The 20,067-nt window shown below is 42.4% G+C and overlaps 1 protein-coding gene across 1 annotated transcript in view; it reads right to left on the reverse strand.

Annotated features, from left to right (window-relative positions):
* Positions 1-5: 5 nt before the first annotated feature.
* The window catches only part of agbl4 (AGBL carboxypeptidase 4), a 237,692-nt gene continuing 217,630 nt past the window's right edge, over positions 6-20,067 (reverse strand). Inside the window, exons 10-13 of the mRNA XM_076088602.1 lie at positions 11,048-11,200; positions 8,256-8,418; positions 570-663; positions 6-436 (exon numbers count right to left, since the gene is read on the reverse strand). Coding sequence (XP_075944717.1) covers positions 343-436; positions 570-663; positions 8,256-8,418; positions 11,048-11,200 — 504 coding nt within the window. The 3' untranslated portion in view covers positions 6-342. The remainder of the gene's footprint in view (positions 437-569; positions 664-8,255; positions 8,419-11,047; positions 11,201-20,067) is intronic.

The raw sequence follows: 20,067 nt of genomic DNA on the forward strand, positions 1-20,067 counted from the left end.
AGTTAGTAACAACAGGGAAACATGCATTTATTTACAATAGTATAGACAACAAAAAGGAGCTGCTGAATGAAGGCCACAGATGGACTTTAGATCGGTAACCAGCCTGTCTTCCCTTCAATAATCCACGTTGTGTCGCCATTAAATAACCCAAGAGGAAGCTTGTTCTGATTTTAGTCCTGCAAGTACCAGTCATCCCACTGTTACAAATCTGTGAAAATAAGTCTTTATAGCCAGGGAGATGTGGAGCTTCTAAAGGCAATGAAGTGTGAAGGATCCTCCTGCTACGGTGCTCTGCGTTTTATACATGCTCAGTCCGTGTCCGTCTGTCCTTCTGTCTGATGTCTAGTGCCTGACACCCTGGCTCTTCTCCCTTTCTCTGTCTGCGTCTCTGCCGACGCCGTTGCCCTTTCTGTTACCGTTGCCTGCCACCTCAGAGCTGGAGACAAAAACATATCAATATGAGTGACTGAGATGAGATGGTAGGTTATAGTTCAGGAAACAGCAAAACCAAAATACTTTTGTGTATTTTAATTTTATATTCACTTATTCATAATGCCATACTGCTTTACCTTTGAATGTGAATTGGTCTGTTGTCCTTGATGAGGTTGTTGAGTTTGTAGTAATCCAGGAAGGTTCGAGCAACATTCCTGCCCAGTTTGGTGTCTGACGACAGGGAGTTAAAGCTAACTGTCTTTGGAAGAGGTGGACCCATCATTGTTATTAGTTCCACCTGTGATCTTACTGCTATGACAAGTCAAAATGTTTGTTGTAAAAAAAAAAAGTGTATGAATCTGATTCATTTGGGAACAATAAAAGAAAAAAAACAAGAGTGACTAAAAGTGTTTTCATCCATAACTGATACAGTTCAAGGCCCACAGTCCTAAATAAAACCAATCAAAAGTAAACTTTAGTGTCCAACAATACTTCAGACATTCATGATTTATAATATATATGATGTATATGTATTTGAGATTCTGATCAGGTTTAACATAAAGTTATTTTAAAAAGCCTTAGAGACATTACCAACACACCCAGTTAGGTACAGTAAATAACTAGAGACTAGCAACTGAAGAAATGAGCAGTGGAAATCATCAAGGTACAACACATTGCGGTCTGAATTAAGTGAGGCTAAATCAAATGTATTTCACTCGTGTCAGCCAAATGCATGATGCTGTCATGAATCACACAAAAGCAATTACTTATACACTGAGGCCTTATTTAAATTCAGAGGTGAGCGCACACATCATTCCCCTGCCCAGTTGTCCCTCGCTACATTAGGTACAATATCAATAACTTCACTGCTTTAATAAAACAGCTGAGCGTCTATGAGTGCTGTCGCTAAGCCTGTGATCATTAGGCTTGCAGAGCAAGTAATGATGACAATCAGCTTCAGATAATGAAGAAGTAGAGAACCACTGAATGCCAACAATGTTCCAAATCACTAAGAGTGAGGATATAGTAAATAGAGATGAATAAGAACGATGTCGCTAACAGAAGTAAATTTGATCGAGTCACTGGGAAAAACAACATCAATATCAGCTGCCAATCTACCTATCCACCCTTTTAGACATATGTCCATCGACCTTATTCCATCATCCTCCATCTATACAGAATGCACATTCATACCGCTCATATAGATCCCAACACAAAACAAACAATGACACAAACGTTTTTCCCTATTTCGAGGCATTGATGTTTGGCTGCCTCCATTCTTCACCAGGCTGGAGCATGATGGAGCAACACAAAGACATAATCTGTCACTTTCCTCTGTCATTACCTTGTTGATACTCAGATACGGCCTGTCATTCGCTGGACTATTTATCTGTCACAAACGCGTGATTGAAACAACTGGCATACAGAAAAAGATAAGAAAAAAAGATGGAGATTCTGTCATTTTTATTTTGGATTTTCAAATTTCTCGTAATGACCAAAAAATGACCCGAACATAAATCCTGGTTGCTATAAAGATGAAAATCTATTGTTCAAAGCCTGTTAAATTGTAAACCATTCATCCTTGGTTTGAACAGGCTGTCTGGGCATATACTTCAGCTTTGTAGTTTGTCATACCTCAAGCAAACACACACACACACACACACACACACACACACACACACACACACACACACACACACACAAGCACAAGGGTATACCTGGTATAAGTAAGGCCTGTAAATATGCAAGCAAGCCCCTCTGTAAAGTCTGCCACCTTGGCCTTTGAAGGTGTGTTTTTGCGTATGTTTGGGAGTCTGCACAGGACTTAATTTTTCACCCGGCAGGCTGATGGCAATGCTCTCCACACGACTCCAGAGTCTATATTTACACCCCATCTGGCTGTTTGTCTGTGAGTCCTGCATCAGGCCAGACTTGCTGTGAGTGTGTGTGTGTGTGTGTGTGTGTGTGTGTGTGTGTGTGTGTGTGGATGGACCGCACAGGCTGTCTCATAACAGCTAGCTGATGATACTGATTATGACGAGATAAAACTACATATGAACAAACTAAGGTTATGTCCTTCTGAATCTCACTTTAATGCTAATTTGAATGCATAATAGTTATAAACAACACTGGGAGCCATGCAAGCAGGACAGCTGTGCCTTGAGCTTAATGGAAACAGCCTGCTATCTCACAAAGACAACGCTAACCTGCTGATGTTTAGCAGGTATAATGCCATGGTCACCATTTAGTTTAGCATGTTACCATGATTGCTAATTATCAGTAAACACAAAGTACAGCGGAGTGCTGCTGGGAATGTCTTACCTTTATGTCGCCACAGTTCTTGACATATTACATTTTCTACCTGATGATGGCGCTAGATGGAAAGTTAAGTGATCAGCAAAGTTATTATAGTTCATCCTGAGGGGGACATGAATGCGTGTAGCAAATGTCATGGCATTTCCCCCAGTAGATATTGAAATGTCACAGTATAAGTGAAAACTTTGACCTGCTGGTGGTGCTAGAGGAAAAGTCAGGAGATCATTAAAGTCATTAGGATTCATTCATTGGGAACTATGAATGTCTGTGCAACATTTCATAGCAATAAATCTGACAATCGTTGAGATATTTAAGTCTGGACTGAGGCGGTGGACCAACTGACCGACTGTCATACAGGACACACTTTCCTACCTCTAGAGCTGCTGGCATAGCTTACATGAACACATCTGAATGCAGGTCATTATTAATCTGCTACTTGTTGTTAAGAGCTGATTCACACTCACAAATAGTCATCTTCAAGGACATAAACACACACTCACATTTACCTGCGTACTCTAAACAAACAAACTCCCCTTGTATCCTCCTTCATTCTGACCTCAGGAAAGTTTTGGGTGTTTTCCTCCGTTCTCTTTCATCAGCAGAGCCCGGTGCCAGTCCTGAGCTCTTTGGCCAGGCACGCTCACGCTCAGCGACAAAAATATCTCCCGGACCCCACAGTGCGCAGATGGCCTCTCAGCTTGGCCTGTCACGACTCACCGTCTACTGCAGGAGGCTTCGTGATGGACGGTCGGCTTCTGAAGGAGAACTTCATCCGTGTGGCGAATGGTCGGAGACGCGGAGGATGCCCTGACTGCTGTCTGGCCCGTTGCCCGGGGGAAACCGTAGGGTTTGGAACGAGGCTGCTGCTGCAGCAGGAAGTGATGTGTGCGAGGGCCAGGAAACAGTTGGTGGGCTGTAGCTTGGATTACAGAGGTGAGGTGGTAGTGGAAATATCCATAAAAACTGCAGCTGCTTTAGTCCAGATCTACGCAGCCTCTTCTGAATTAACACTGAGACTAATGATGCTAATATTGTTTATACTTAATCATCAACATTATCATTATCAGTGTGTAATCATTATCCAGCTCCAGAGAGGTCAAAGAGGCGTCAGCATCTTGCCTGCCTGTCACTGAGGTGTGTGAGGCGTATTCTTTAACATCTCCGTACACATAACTGTCTTGTCTAATCAATAGCAGGTCATTGTCATGGCTCAAGGGCACGCCAGCTTAGGCGCTGATGAGATACGTGAGACAAAGGCGATTGGGACATGACTTGTTTACTGCAGCTGTTTACTGTCAGCACGCCATTTAGCGGCTTTCACCGCTATGTCCCCTTTCACCGCTATGTCCCCCGTGCCTGGTCCTGTAGGACAGACAGACAAGGTGACAATCAGACAACAAGGCCCCCAGTGGTAAAATGGACAAGACGCGCAGAGAATGCTGTCCAGATCGGACGGGAGTTAACAAGCAGACAAGCAGGGGACATTCAAGCCATCAATACGATCCACTGACAGGTCCTGTCACTGCACTGACATGTAGAGATCTAATTATCAATGCTAATTAAGAGCCTAGTCAACAACAGCAATACAGAAAGGGACATTTTTGTCCCCAATAGCGATTCAGCAGACTGAAAGACCTCACGTCCTGTTGCCCAAAGGGACAAACAAGGGTTGATTTAAATCCCTGAAAAGAGGAACTGTCACTGCCAAGGAGACACGCTCTGAAACTTGAGTCGTAAAATGAAATACGTGCAAGAAAGGCTTCTGTTTTCTTACAGTGTGCACTTGCAGGAATAGAGACTCTTCTGATCTACAGTGTGCTGCTCTGAAAACAGAATATGGAAACTATTTTTATATTCCAATTATTATGTTTCTTTACAAAAGTTGCACTCATTTGTTGTTTAGAAAAGGCTATGCTTTGTGTATACAAGTTCAAGAAATATAAACAAAACGTACATACCATTATACACACCTGTCTCATTGTGGTACCTGTGATTTATGACTTCAAGCCTCTCTTCATGTTCTTTCTTATTAGTGCCATTATCCTGAAGGTATCACTTTTATAATGTTACAATCGTATCATCTCTTACTCATCAACTGTCACTTCACCCACTTGCAACTTTTACACTGAACACTCCACTGCTTTAGTTATGGTTTAACTGGTGAGCTCATCTATTTGCAGTGTTCACACTTCAGCTCTATCACACTTGATGATTTCATGTCATCTCAGACGGTGAAAGTTAGACTTCTTTCAGCATTTCCATTTGAACTGCCACTTCAACTTCTTTCAGTCATGCAACTCTTAAACGCTTCAACTGCAAATTTTCAGCTCCGAGCACACTTTTCACAAAACGACTTTCTCAGACTCTCCGTGAACATCAACTTCATCAACGTTTAGAACAACGACCAAAACACAACTGGAGGTGTGCATCTTTGTGAGTGCTCATGTGAGGACACCTGTTCATCTGAGCATACTGTAGCAACAATATTTGTGCAATCAACTGTGTTTTTAAATGTGTCTGCGTCTGCGCTCGCTTGCACGTGTGAGCACCTATCCATTTGTGCATGTCTGTGTGATATGATGTGTATGATGTGTGGTACTGAAGCATATTTTGCCTCCAAGCCACTTCTCACAATCTGTCCATTGGGTGTCAGGTTCACTGATGCATACATATGTTCCACTGGCTAATCTGGTGTTTATAGAGTCCCACTGTTATGGCGAGGTGCACGTCAAACAGACCTAAGACACATGTAGAAAATGATGGCTACAAGTGTGTATGTCTTAGCCAACACCACACCATCCTGCTGGATAACCCAACAATGGCAATAGATGTGGATTATTTGAGTGAACATCTTCAATAAGAAGATCACTGTGTCAGAAGCCTCTGCATGTCTTTTACTGAAAGAAAACATCAAATTTGCATGAATCAAACAAGAGATAAAAATGTACTTTTCTTCCTCTCAGAGTGAGAAGTTTGAAAATCTGCACGTCTGTACACTGACTGAAAAAAGCAACAGCTCAACCCAGCGCCGGAAAAACAAGAGCGAAATCTTTCAGGGAAGGCGTAATGGCTTTTTAATGTTTTTGAATAATTCTTCAAAGTCACAGAGAATACTGTCTCTCCACAATACAAAAAAAAACATCCACACCCACACACACACCACAAGGTAAGTAGGCCCCCTAAAGCTCACATAAACGCACGTACTGAACTCACACAACGGAAAGTGTCAAGCTGAGTTTTGAACGAGATCCCAGATTCTCTCAGCCCTAAACCACTCCACTTTCCAGTTTAAACTTCAGAGTCTGAACCGGAAGGTCCATCACAAAACGCAGCTGGTCTATGAAAATAGAAAAACAGGCCAAAATATTACATTTTTGTTCTGGGACGTGGGATGTCAGTGAGACTAAAACTAACTTTAAGTGCAGTACGTAAGCATAAAAAATAGATATATTCATAGGAGTAGGTACGCACATATGCACACGCACACGCACAAGTGTTATTAATGATTAGAGGACAAAGAGAAGACAGACACACGGTGGAGGTTGTCCCTGCTGTTTCAGAGAAGACGATTCTCAGCTTGACTAAATGATATAATGAGCTGTTATGTTCCGGGTGACAAGATGAGAGGAAAGGACAGAATGAAGGAGAAAGGAGGACATGAAAAGAGAGATCAGAAAACAAATACAGACACACTGAGCATTACACCTTTTTTTTCCGAGCACCTTCAAACTGTGACAAACGTCTCAGCTGTGAGAAAGGTTACGATTTCAATTTTGGTGGCTACAAGTCACAGCAGTGGAGAAGGAGAGTCAGGAAAGATTAAAGGGTAAGGGCGGCATGTTTTGAAGGTGGTAAGAGTTAGGGCCGAGGTTATTACTCATTTGTCATGTATTAGTTTAAAGGACTGTGTGTGTGTGTGTGCCTGTTTGTGTGTGTGTGCATCAGGTGAGAAAGGTGGAGGGGGGGTGTTGAGATGCTAAAGGTCTCTGTTGATGATTTGCACGCTTCATCGAGCTGACTGCTGGGGCGTATAAAGCGACATGGTCGGTTCCTTCAACCTGCCTGACCCCAATCTCCACTCTACACCAGGTCCCTGTGCTGCCTGCCCACCCTGTGGATCCCCTCCTCCTTGTACACATCCCCTTCTCACAGCCAAACACACACACACACACCTGGAAAACAAAAAAGATCAAGCAAGTCCTCTCACAAGGGCTGAGTTTTCTTCCAATTTGACCTTCAGATGAAATGTCCCCTCTGCACACACACACACACATAGAGGCTGAGACCTGGCTCCACATGTATTATTATCCTGCTCTGCACCCAGTGCCACCAACTCAAATAAAAACACAGTGGAATTTGTTTATCACAACTGCCAGACATTTGTCTCCTAAACGTAAGCCTAGCTATTTGTCTGTGGCTGTGGTGATACCCTGTGTATGCACATGCCTGCATTCCAGTTGTGATTTGGGAATCACAACTGGATTGCAAAGACCCGAGATGTTTCTATGAGAAGCATTTAAGGGATGAGAGGGTGGGGAAAACACACACACACCACATCCCAATACGAGTGACTCTGCATCACTTCAACGAATTTCCAAATATTTATATGTACATTGGACCTGAATGTTACAAACTTTTCATGTGGGTGTGAATTAGAGGGAAATACACACATGGTGAGTCAGAATGTGCCAGCTCTTAGCACTAGAGGGCACTAGGGCTACGTCTATATCCACCCTCCCCTCCACTTGCAGAATATGTGTAGGGGAGCACATACTTTTCATATGTAGGGTCCTTATCGCTCTCTCTAAATCTCTCTTTCACCCTCTTCTCACTCACTCTATCGGTAAGATCAGACCGCCATCGGCCGGCTCTCAGGAGCTCTTCAGCCCTGAGAAGGTCAGCTGAAGGAAAACTTCCTCCCGTCTGGCTCCATTAACGCACCTGTGACCTTCGGTTCCCGTGACGAATGTAATGTGTGTGCTCCATGTGTGCACGATTGTAGTCGACAGGAATCGAGTTAACGCAAATCAAAGCCTCAACTGCGCGCACACACACACAAACACACAGCATTACGCATTCCAACACAAGCCCCTTTCTCCTCTCTCCTTTGTAAATAAAATCAATAGACGCAGCTATCACATCCCTATTCTGTCACTGCACATCTGTCGCAACAAGAGGCAACAAAAGAGCAACATGGTTTTCTTCAGAGTACACATGACCTGACGCACACAAACTCCCCACCAAGGATTCAAATATTAAGATAATGACTTGGATGATTACAAGATGAATTGGCTTGATTTCAGAGGGAGATGGTAACTGCAATGACAATGTGTGTGTGTGTGTGTGTGCGTGTTGTTTGAAACAAGGAGAAATGTACAATTAAGAGAGAGACACATATTAGACCATTAGTGCTGCTCTCTACACTCTGATCTTTTCCTCTCTTGACGAACACATACAGCCATGCAGATGCATGTACACTCACACGGATCATACATGTTGAAGGATACATGTCTCCTCAGTGTACGGCACAGGAGCGGTGCTGCCAGCCGTCATGTAGCTGTAGAAGGACACCTCTAGAGTGTAGCAGTAGGACGTGTCATCAAGGAGACCACCGAGGAACCGTCTACCGGTACCGGCCTTCACCATGTCCTTGTTAAAGGACGTGTTGGACTAGAGGGGTGCACAAACAAAACAACCACATCTGAGACATTGTGTTGGACTAGTGGTTAGAAAAATGACACTTCAGTGAGAGGATTTAAGCTCAAGTATTTGTGTCAGCAAGCATCTTCCCTGTTAAAGCACATTTGTGGAGTCTGGAGAATTTCCCTACGGAGATCATTAGCCCTGACTATGACATATAACCTTAAATACCTCTATGGATCCTGAGTACCTCTATGGAAAGTGTTGTGAGCTTCAAAAGGTACGTGTGTTTCCCAGTTGAAACTTTCCAAAAAATAATGTCTTCTAAAGTCCTTGATAACCTGAACGGCACATTATTTCCTACAGTAAAAGAGAAGAAAAAACACATTCAGCATAAACATATTGCTTTTGTGTTTTTTCGTGTCCCAGTTTACACATCACTTAAAAAAGTTAACATTTCACAGTTGTAAACTTCAGTGGAAATAGTTACTGCCAACGTCCAGAGAATCACAAAGCGATTATTGCGTTGGGCAAATCAGCTAAGACCTGTGAAAGTTTCCCATATCAACAATCTGTGATTGAGGGTTTAAAATGTTGTATGTTGGAAAATTTCAGTCGGGAGAAGCTACTTTACTTATTAAAGGGGCAGTTTGTAGGAATTGGTGGCATCTAGCTGTGTGTTTGCTGAACCACAAATGATGTACACTGGCTTATTTGAACAGATTGACCTCATTCAAAGTCATTACAAAGCTGTAAATGGCTATAGCAGAACAAAAAAAAAGGCCAGTCTATTTTGGGTTTCAGCGTGTCAGCTATACTATATGATGCTGTCTTGGGAAGAGTGTGGAAAAGTTTCCATTCACTGTCACTCCACTCTGCTCTGCTGCAGTGAGAGTTGCCTTGCTGAAATGCAGACTTGGTGGCCACCAGTGGGAGTTTGCCATGATTGTGTTGTGCTGCTGCTGCTGCTGCTGCTGCTGCACTGGGCTTTAGGTAGTGCTGAATGGGCAGAGGGACAAAAGCACAGAGAGGGAGATGACCCCTGGGCCAGCTGTCACACAAGCAATACACAGAGAGAGAGAGAGAGAGAGAGAGAGAGAGAGAGAGAGAGAGAGAGATTCTCTTGAAATAGCGTTTTACTCGTCCTTCGTTATACCGTATAGACACTGACAATAAGTGACATTTCCATGCATTTGTGGGTGAACATCCGCCTCTCTGGCTTTTCTCTGTATCCAGGTTGGCACTGGGTGTCAATGGGCAATAAAGGTTATTCTTTATGATGTGTGTAAGTGGCTCTGCTATGAAATGTCAGCGTCACTGAGAAAACGAAGGTCAGTGACAAGTGACACCGGGCTGAGACGAAATGGTTTCGTGGATAATGTACCTGTATGAAAACGGTTTTATAAGGTTATGCATGTGTGGCTGTGTGGAGGAGCATCACAGTCAGTGAATGGATGGTTTTTTTCTTCTGTTCTTTGCTTCTCTCCTCCATTCATTTCCAATACTTTCATTTCCTCCTTGGTTTTCCCCTCCTCCCTGCCCTCAGTCTTCACAGTCCTGTCCAAATAAAGCCAGTTTCAGACACCTAACAGGAGGCTTTAGCTCCAACACCTGCACTGCTCATACAGAATATCCTGGCCTACTTTTACAGTACAGTCTTGTGCTTCGTCATAATCTTCACTGTGTTTGCTATTTCTGTTCTGCACACACATACAGTATACATGCACATTCATATTAAAGGTAACATGTCAGGGAAACAGTTCTGTGCATCTGTAGGATCTCTTTAGACATGCAAGTAAACATTCATGCTATATATGTTACTTCACAGACATTTGTTCATATTCTAAGACAAGTAAGAACTTGTTAAATTGGATATACAGTATATTGATAATCCACACCTTACTTCATACTTTATTTTGAGGGGGATAGTGTAGATTCTCATACATAATTTCCATTCATATTTTTGCTCCTCAAGAACTTCTGCCACCACTGCTGCTGTTTGGGTACACCAACATTTTGCATACCTACCTATTCCTGAAATTTTACTGTATTCTTTTACATAATTTATACGTTTTAAAAAATATATTCTGGAGTTGAAATCTTCGGGTGTGTGCTTAAGTATTTCCGTTACTCTGTGTTACTAGTTAATTGAACTGAACTGTCAGGGTTGATGAAGTTCAACCCTCTCTTCTTTTACACTCTGCTCAGCTCCTCTCTTAAGTGGTCAAGGTGAGAACCTTTGTGCACAGCTGGAATGGGCTCTTTTCTTCTTCACACATATTCCCTCAAATAATTTAACACCTCCTGTGTTTGTACGTGTATGTTTACACTCACATGTGTCAGCTGTGTGCATATGTATTGCTTATTCTATATATATATTTTTTACTCACTTTTTTAATCAACACGTTGCCTCTAATCCATGCAGTTACACACATTCACACCTGGGAGCTGCCCAGTGCAACCAAGGACTTCAACTGTTTACCACTAAGAGTGCAACAGTTGGCAATTAAATGCCTCGCTGAACACCACCTCACCAGTAGTTGCCGAGACAAGTTCATGTTCTTTTTCCGAGCATGGCCCCGGGATTGAAGCTGGGTGAAATTCTGCTTGGCAGCCTACATATCCGGTGTGTTTGTGTGTGTCTGTTTGCGTGACTTACAAAGGAGAAGTCTGGTGCATTTTGGCATAACAGTCTGGGGAAGACAGCCTGTCTCTGGACGCGCTCCTCGTCCTCGAACACATTGCCGTACATGAAGCCATTCAGCATGGTGGAGTGGGCGTGAACATCAATGTAGAACTCCAAACTAACTCTCTGATGGAGGAAAAGAGGGAACAGACAGAACGGAGAGAACAGAGGGAGAGAGAAACGCACAGACAGAAGATAAGAAAAAAACAGAAGGTTAGTGGGGAAGATGGGACAACAGTCCACACCAGGCCTTTCTTTACTAAGACTGTGCTGGGAGAGGATTTCCGCCATGGGATGACTACATACCCTCCAGACATTGTGGACTGACAGTATGTTTACTACCTGAAAGGAGTCTACCACCCACACATAACTTCAATCAGACTGTCTACATGAAGGGCACACCTACAGCACATACATAGACGGCGAGCAGGGATGGATATGGTGTTAAGACACACACACGCTCTCTCCTGAGATTGTCACATTCATCATAAACTCCATACTTATTTATCAGGTTAATATTGACTTCATATTGAGTTTGTAATGTCTTTTCTCTACAGCATACACTGTGTAAAATGGATTTGATAAGATCTGTTTCTCTCAACTCTGTAATCACTCAATCTACACACACAGACAGACACACAGACACACACACACACACTTTTATCTTGTGACAAATAGGGAACTTCCACTGATTTGACTTATCTCCAACTTCTAACTTTAACATTAACTCTGACATGTCTAGATGCAGGACTACCACATACCTGTAGCACCCATTTCAGGTATTCTGCTTATAAAGGTCTCAGTTTGATAGATCTGACATTGTTACTCCTCAATTCAGCACACATAAGAAATAGCGGAACTGCACATAGCTAGAAATAATTAAACCAACTTGAAGATGTTAGTGAGACAGCACCAGGAACACCTTAGAAAATCTCATTTCAATTAGCTATCCAAAGTTGCAGTCTGATATCCATCTATGTATATCATTTCAGGGTAGAACAAAACAGTCAAGCATATTAATTCCCTTTACACTTCCAACTAACAGAGTACAATATGCATAATAGCACATACTTTATAGTGTTATCCATGCTATTGTGTAGTGTGGAATTGGGCCATATATCTAGCAACTCACTCACACTACATCAGTGTAAATGACGCTCCAGTTACTTTACATACACCACCATAGAACAATAAAACTAAATTACATTTTCTTCAGGTTGCTGCATAACTTAAATGTACTACAATACACTGTCCAATTTAGCTGCATGTTATGTAAGATACTTAACTATCTAACCACAGAGCTGTTACATGTTTTTATCTCGGATGCATTTGAATGTGATATTGATTGATCTATAATCTTGACATATATCTAACTGTCTAAAAAAGCTGGTGTATTTTTTTAAACTCCAATCCCAAACCCTAAAGCCGGGTGAAGACGATCAAAAATGACCTCACTTGGCAAAAAATTCTACTCACTTCAATGGTCTTAAAGTGGTTGTGACAAGGGCAGAAATCCAAGCCCCCTCACCACCAGCAACCCACCCACCCACCCACTCTCTCACACACACACACACACACACACACACACACACACACACACACACACACACACACACACACACCTTCTGACCCTTAATTCGCGAGCAGCACCAACTAGCATCCCTCCTCTCTGCCTCCTCTCTATCTTATCACTCCATTCTGCTCCTGGTTTTATCCTTCCACTTCTTCTTCTTCCTCCTCTTTATCTCCCTCCCTCTTGCTCTGCTCATTACACATTCACCACCACACCTTGTTCCCTGTGGGTCGTAAAGGGGAGAGGAAGGGAAGAATGAGAGGATGGAAAAGGACAGGGAGCGATATTGGGAGATGAAGGGGAGGGAGAGCAGAGAGAGGGAACAACAAAGACGGACAAAAGACAAAGAGAGAAAACGATGCATGTGGGTTTGTGACTGTGTGTGAGAGAGGTAGAGGAGCAGGGAAGAGCACACAGAAAAACATATAGAGATGGGGATGCAAAGAGAGAGGAAAGAAGTACATAAGAGAGAGCAAAAAAGAGAGAAAGACAGAGAGAGATACAGAGAGACATAGAGATGTGTGTCGGGAGGAGTAGAGAGATTGACAGGAGAGAGAGAGAGAAAGAGAGAGAGACAGGGAAGCGGTGCTTGGGCGGCCCGGGCGACGCAGTGTGCCTGTGTTTGAAATTCCGCTCACAGCCAAAGCAATTTCCTGGCGGTGGCTGTGCTGTCAGCTGCTTGGCTGGCTGGCGGTGAAATATGGTGGCTGGGAGTCGGCCGCTAGCAGCCCCCGACAACCTGATGGATGGAGCCCCAGAGGAGAGGAACAGCAGCAGGAGAAGGTGGAGGAGGAGGGGAGGTGGAAGAGGACGGTGTGAAGGGAGCAGGGAGGCAGAAACAACAGAAAAACAAACACAAAAAAGAGCAAGAGGGAAAAAAGCTAAATGCAGCCAACTGAGCAGTAGACAGTCTGAGAAATACATAAAGAGACATTAAAGGGAGAGTTAGATAGGGGATGAAAAGAAAGAGGCGAAGGGTAGATGGAGAAAGAGGAGGGAGGGAGGTAGTGAGAGAAGTAGACCCAGATCCATTAGGAAGAGGAAGGAGGGTGGAAGGAGTTCCAACCAACCAGCCGGGGTCTAGACAAGGGAAACCAGCCTAATAATCACCTAGGCGTCTCCCCTGTGGAGGGCATGGAGGCTGGGAGGAGGGAGAGGAATAAAAGGAGGAGGAGATATAGGTGGATGGATTGGAGGGTGCTGATCAACAGTGGCAGATTGCTTATAGCAGAGGTTAAGTGGTGGATACATGCGTACATTTGGTAGAATACCAGTGAATGACTGATCTGCAAATTCTTTATTTAATTCAGATTTTACTTTTTCATCTCATATAATCAGAATTTCCAAGGGGCTGGATACATTACATGGCCAAAAGTAAGGGGCTAAAAATTACACTAGTCTGTGATTGTTGAACATCTCATTTCAAAACCACTGATGTTAAAATGCTGCGCATAATCTAATTTTTTGCTGCTTTGCTGGCATTGAATTTGTGAGGTCAGACACTGATTTTGGGTAATGTTTGATGGGGTTGAGGTCAGGGCTCAGTGCAGGCCATAGGGTCCTCCCACGCCAAACTTTGAAATAGAGCTGAAACGATTGGTCTAATAACAGATTAGTCAATGGACAGAAAATGAAATGTTAGTTGCAACATATTCAGAAACCTATTTCTTTATTGACCCTGCTTTGTGTAATGGGGCATTGCCATGTTGAAACAGGGAAAGGTTGTCCCCAAACTGTGGCCACACAGTTCAGCAACACCAAACTAAACATTGGACCAAAATATCTATGTATGCTATAGGATTAAGTGTCCACTAGTTGGAATTAAGATGCCTATAGCCAAACCATGAAAACAACAAAGTGCATGGCCAAAAATGGTTGTTATGTATGGCAAAAAGTATGGACACTATCTACATACCTTTGGCTCTGCAGTTTATCATGTATGAAATACAGTGTGCCAATCCACTGAGGGGAAAACACAGATTCAGTCCCATTCATACATGTTATCCAAGCCACCTGATATAGATATGTATCTTCATTTAGAGAGAACACGCACAGAAAGAAGGTGAAGGACCTAAAGCCTCATCTTGTTTGTTCCCTGTCCTCATTCTAACCCAAGAAGGTTTCTCCTTCACTGCTTCATGTGAAGGACAGCAGAGGAGCAGCAGTAACAGCAGTATCAGCCATGGAGCCCCCACAATGTCATGTCCAGGCTTTCTACAATATTCAGTTAATGCACTGTCAATCAAACTGAGATGGTTCTGAAGGCCCAACCACTGTGATTGATGCTTCAATTAACGACCCGCTCTGACCTCCAGAATTGTTCATTTGAAATTGTAATTAAGCAATTAGGGGCAATTAAGAAACAGAGAGTGCCGAATGAAAGTCAGAAGACAATTTGAGAGAGCGAGAGAGAGAGAAACAGAGAGGGAGAGCAAGCTGTCCAAATTAAACCTCTCAGAGAGAAACAAAAGCCCCATCTCGCTGCAGAAACTCCAGGGAACTCTCAACTTGTGGTGAACTTGTAGCGGCCGCAAACAGTTTAGTGTAAAACCTAGAAGGTCAACCGAATGAATTTTGTCAGACAAGTACTTATCTGCTGCATATTAATTAGAGCGGGGTGCGGTGAGGGCCGTAAATGCCGGGCTTATCTTTACACGGAAAGGAAAAGGAGCTGATTGAAGCAGGATTACAAGCTCCTGAATAAAGCTCCTGGCATCAGCAGCATATATACCTTTTGAGGAGAAGGGAAACTGCTGCTTGTTCAAGAGAAGAAAGTTGAACATACTCGCCATGTGATGCACATTATACAACACTGAAATATTGCCTATAAAGCCTGTGGGAGGAGTGACAGGATTGTATCTGTTGTAGCTAGCTAGATCATTTAGCCAATGCTTGCTTCACAACTTGGTAAAGCCATAAATATGCATTTTATGACTACATACATATCAGGCTGAAAGACTGAGGCTAAAGCTGCATGTTTTACATAAAAGATCAGCATCCTCACCAGTTGTTGATCCACGTGGAATTAAATGCGGCTGGCCTTGTAAGAAGCACTGTGTTAGGTTAAGAACATATTGTAAACAGAATAGTGGGCCGGACATGTATACATTTGCAGTTTATGTTAAAGAAGACAAACACACTTTACTTGAAAACCAAACCACTATCCTAACTCTAGCCCAATTCACAACACTTCAACAAGTGGAGAAATAGTTATGGCCGCCCAACTATAATGGGGGGGGGGGGGGGGGGGGATTAAAATCAGTCAGATCCAACCTCAAGTCAACGAGATAAACCTGGGCAGTGAAAGCGAGAGTAGAACCCTCTCATTCACAATGCAATGACTGATGAAGTGCTCTTGAGCAAGGTACTTTCCCAGTGGAGCCACCTAGGTGTGAATTTGTGACACTGTGTGAGCATCAAACATTTATACTGAGTCAAACATTCCCACAAAATAATACAAGGAAAGAAAAACTCAAAAGTCACTTATAGACTGTAAAACTCTATCCGACATTTCATTAGTTAGAGAAGCCCATCCAGGTCACAGGGGCACATGGTTAGTGACCCTCTGATGATGCACCAGTGACAGAACATGGCCAATGGCGTGACCTGCTTCATAGACGGGAGTAGATGACACAAAACTCTCTATCCGTCTGTCTCCGTCTCTCTCATTGTCTCTCCTCCCCCCCCCTTCCCCCTCTGTACTGTGCTCTCAAATTGATGGCGGTATTTGTCTGTTTATGAACACAGAGGTGACTTGTAATCAGCCTGAACGGGCGCACGCAGCCCTGTGCTTTGGGCCTGTTAGTGCCATATAAGCTGCCACATCTGTTGGGAAGGCCTGCCAGGAGAACAGGTGAAGGAGAATAAAAGGAGGTTGATAGGTACAGACAGGAATAGGTGGCGAGGGAATAAATAACAGCAAAGAGGAGCAAGAGGGGAGGTATTGAAAAAAATCATTTGAACTATTATGTAAAAAAATTAAGATAAGGTAAAAGCCTGTGACCTAAGTTGATAAAATGCATTCAAATTGCCAGCGTGCGAGAGCTTCATCTGTATCTTTCCTGTGAAAAGCAGACAATTCTGCTTCCAATGGAGTGAGAATAAAAAGAGGGCCGGTGGAGAGATTGAAACGCTGCGGGGATGATGGGGGTAAAATTGGACGTAAATATCAGAAATGGATCAGAAATTGTCGGCTGACACCAGAGGACAACTCACATGGAGACAGACAGTGAGGGAGAGAAAGAGACACAAAAAGCACACACAGAGATCTCCTGATTCACACATACAGTAGAATGCAAATGTGACTGTTGGACATGAAAGAGAGAGAAAGAGAGTGAGACTGTAGGAGAGGGCTTTCGGGTGGATTCCAGGTGCAAAATTCATCTAGGTGCTGTGACCGGACCTATTACATTTGTTTCAGAAATTAATTTTCAAATATTATAAAGGTCAAAAAGAAGCCAAGCCAACAATGACCTCTTTGTCATCCGTAACAAATTATCCAAAATGGCAGTGTCAAATTGGTGGGGATATGTCGGCCAGTGATGAATGCTTCTGGTAATCAGCCAATCAAATAGGATTCTTCTCCTGCGTTTGATAAATGAGCTAGAAAAGCAACGCTTTAGGAAGGAGATGGGTCCATTTGTTTCTTTGGCCTCTTTTCCTTTTTTTCTCCCTCTCCATTTCTCTCTTTTCAAAACAAACAACAGGGTAGCTTGGGAACAGATTATAGCTCCTTGCATCACTGACTCTTTCAGCCATTTTCCCTGCTGACCAATGTTCAGCTGCAGATGGTAAATGATGGAATTTTATGAAACAGCTTGAGCAAGCTTGCCTTCAGATGGATGGAGAGGAAGTTAGCCAGTTTATGAGCATATATTTAGTTGCAATTCACACAATTGCTGTAGTTGATCACGCCTTTATTTTACATTTCACATTGTATTTATTATGTGAAGAATATGTGAAAGATCCATTTAAAGCTGCAATAAGCAATTTTGGACCACCGGGAGCGGAAAAAGAAATAAACTCACTAACAGAACTTTGATTTACTATCAGCTTAACATCTGCTCCTATAGTTCACATGGTGGCAAATCATTGCTCTATTACACGACCAGCAGACACAATAAAACATGAGCATCCCAGCGGAGTCCTCTTACTTGTCACCTGATGAACGTAAGCTCATATACACTCCAACTGGCCAACTAACTCCTAAACCACCTGGGTCTGTTAGGTTGCTTAAACAATAAGGCTCTACCACAGCATCACAGAGTACTTAAAGTATAAAGCTGGGACCATTCCATATCTTTCTTATGATTAACAAATCCCACAAAAAGGCAAAACAACAACAATACATTAGTATGTCTCTCCTAATACTTTCCGAAGCAGTTGAAATCTACTTTAACTTAAAATGTTTAAAACGTTTAAAACATCTTTTAAAAAAGGTTAAATAATCTCAAAATATAAAACAGCGGCACTGTTTTTAGCACCCACTACTCAAACGGTAGTTATTAATGCATTTGTCAGCCTGTCTTGAATGCGAATGGCGCTGACCATGAATTGCCATCATTTTCAACCATATCTGCCTCGTCTCAAGGTCGGATTCACAAAAGATATTGCGTTAAAGATATTACAGAGCAAACATGGCCATACAGTTTTTCAGACGTAATTTACCCTTTTTTGCAGAGGCAGAAGGAAAAAATTATTTGTTTATTTGTTTATATAATAACCTTATTTTTCCTTAATTTCTTACTTGTTTTTTTGTCATATATTTTAAAAAATGACATATAGGGGAGCGTTATTCATTTATTTTTCATGACTGTCATTGCATCCTGTCACTGCAACCCATAATAAATGAGTTTGAGCAGAGACGATGCATTCGCCTGCTACAATCACTGCTGCCATGATCACTGGAAAGTCTGGGCGTGACACCCTTTATCAGAGAACTTCAGTTACCACTTACTCACTGAAGACGCTATTAATTTCACTCTAACTGCATGTGGCTATTAGCGCTGATCTTTAGGAATTGGACTATTTTTTCAGGGAGGCTCATTTGCATAGAGACATATGCATGCCACCTTATTTGAATATGTGCGAATAGCACAGGAGCACCAAGATGCTATTTGCTTAGCAGCGCTGTTAGGGGTGCATTTCAACCTTTGCGGGTGCTTTCTTTTGGTCTTATTTGAGCAGGTTTAGCAGTGGCAAAAGCCACACAATCCTTCAATTCGCCCCTCAGTTTGCTCCTCATCCACCCCATGAGCCACCTGTAGGCTTTGACTTAATTTCCTCTGAAGGGGGAATATATAACATCTTCATTTCCAAACTCTCCTTAGACTGAATGTTGTGAGGAGTGACGAATGTATGTATTTGATGCCAAAATGTAACTGTAAATACTCTGTATTAATATATTTACACAACCGTTCCAAGTGAGCTGGCTGATGGAAATTTAAGTCACTGATTTTAAAGTGTAATTTCATGTTCAGGACAGTGTTTGTATAAACACTAGTGAGTGCAAATGTTCTGAGTAGTGTTGAATTTAGATACAAATATTTTTCAAATAAAGGTTTCCAGCCATCAATAGCAACGCAGCTTAGATTGCTCCAGCAACACGCTTTGATTTAAATGGCACTTGTCTCAGAACTCGCAGCCAATTATTGAAGTTATTGCCTGAACAGAACAAGGAAGTTATTTTCCCCAGCAGAAAGAGAGTGCTGCTGAATTCACAGTGATGGAGAATCACTTTGGAGTGACGAGGGTGTCTGTCACAAGAATGGTTGATGGGGTTTCAAACTGAATGGGCTCCTTTGTGCAACGGAGGGCAATGTGACTTTGAATTATGATGCTTTATGCACAAAACTGTGGGTATCTAAAGGAGTAAAGAAGTCGTGGTGATTGACAAAAATGAATGGTCAGATTTATGTACATCAAGGCACAAAGAAAATTTGCACTGCACCTTGAATTCAATTAGCGTTCACAATCTGCGTTGGTTTTACTAAAGTGAAGAACATCCCTAAAGATTACTTTAGGGATAGACTTGCAAAGACTAAACACAGATTTTAGTCTTGACACTCAGAAAGAACTCAGTAAGCACAGCTGACAACACACTATAAAGACTATAGAATAACTATGTTATTAGAGTTGTACTAGGCAATCACTCAAATCATGCAAGAGCATGAACTCATGTGGTAAGGTGTCTAGAGATGCACTTCTACTGTTTCTGCTGTATACCAGGATATTCTGTCAAGCTTTATGATCATCTACAGGGGAGGCCATGTACAATTACGATACATTTTAAATTCTAAAGTAAGGGTCATGGTTAGGTTATGGTTTACTTATCAGGTTATAATTATCTATGTTGCTCTGAAAAATAAATGTTATGTGTGATAAATCTTGAATTCATCAGGTATCATATACATATAAACAG

The sequence above is a fragment of the Anarhichas minor genome, unplaced genomic scaffold (assembly GCF_050575085.1).
Source record: "Anarhichas minor isolate MPS153535 unplaced genomic scaffold, ASM5057508v1 ptg000010l, whole genome shotgun sequence".
In the NCBI taxonomy this organism is placed as follows: Eukaryota; Metazoa; Chordata; class Actinopteri; order Perciformes; family Anarhichadidae; genus Anarhichas; species Anarhichas minor.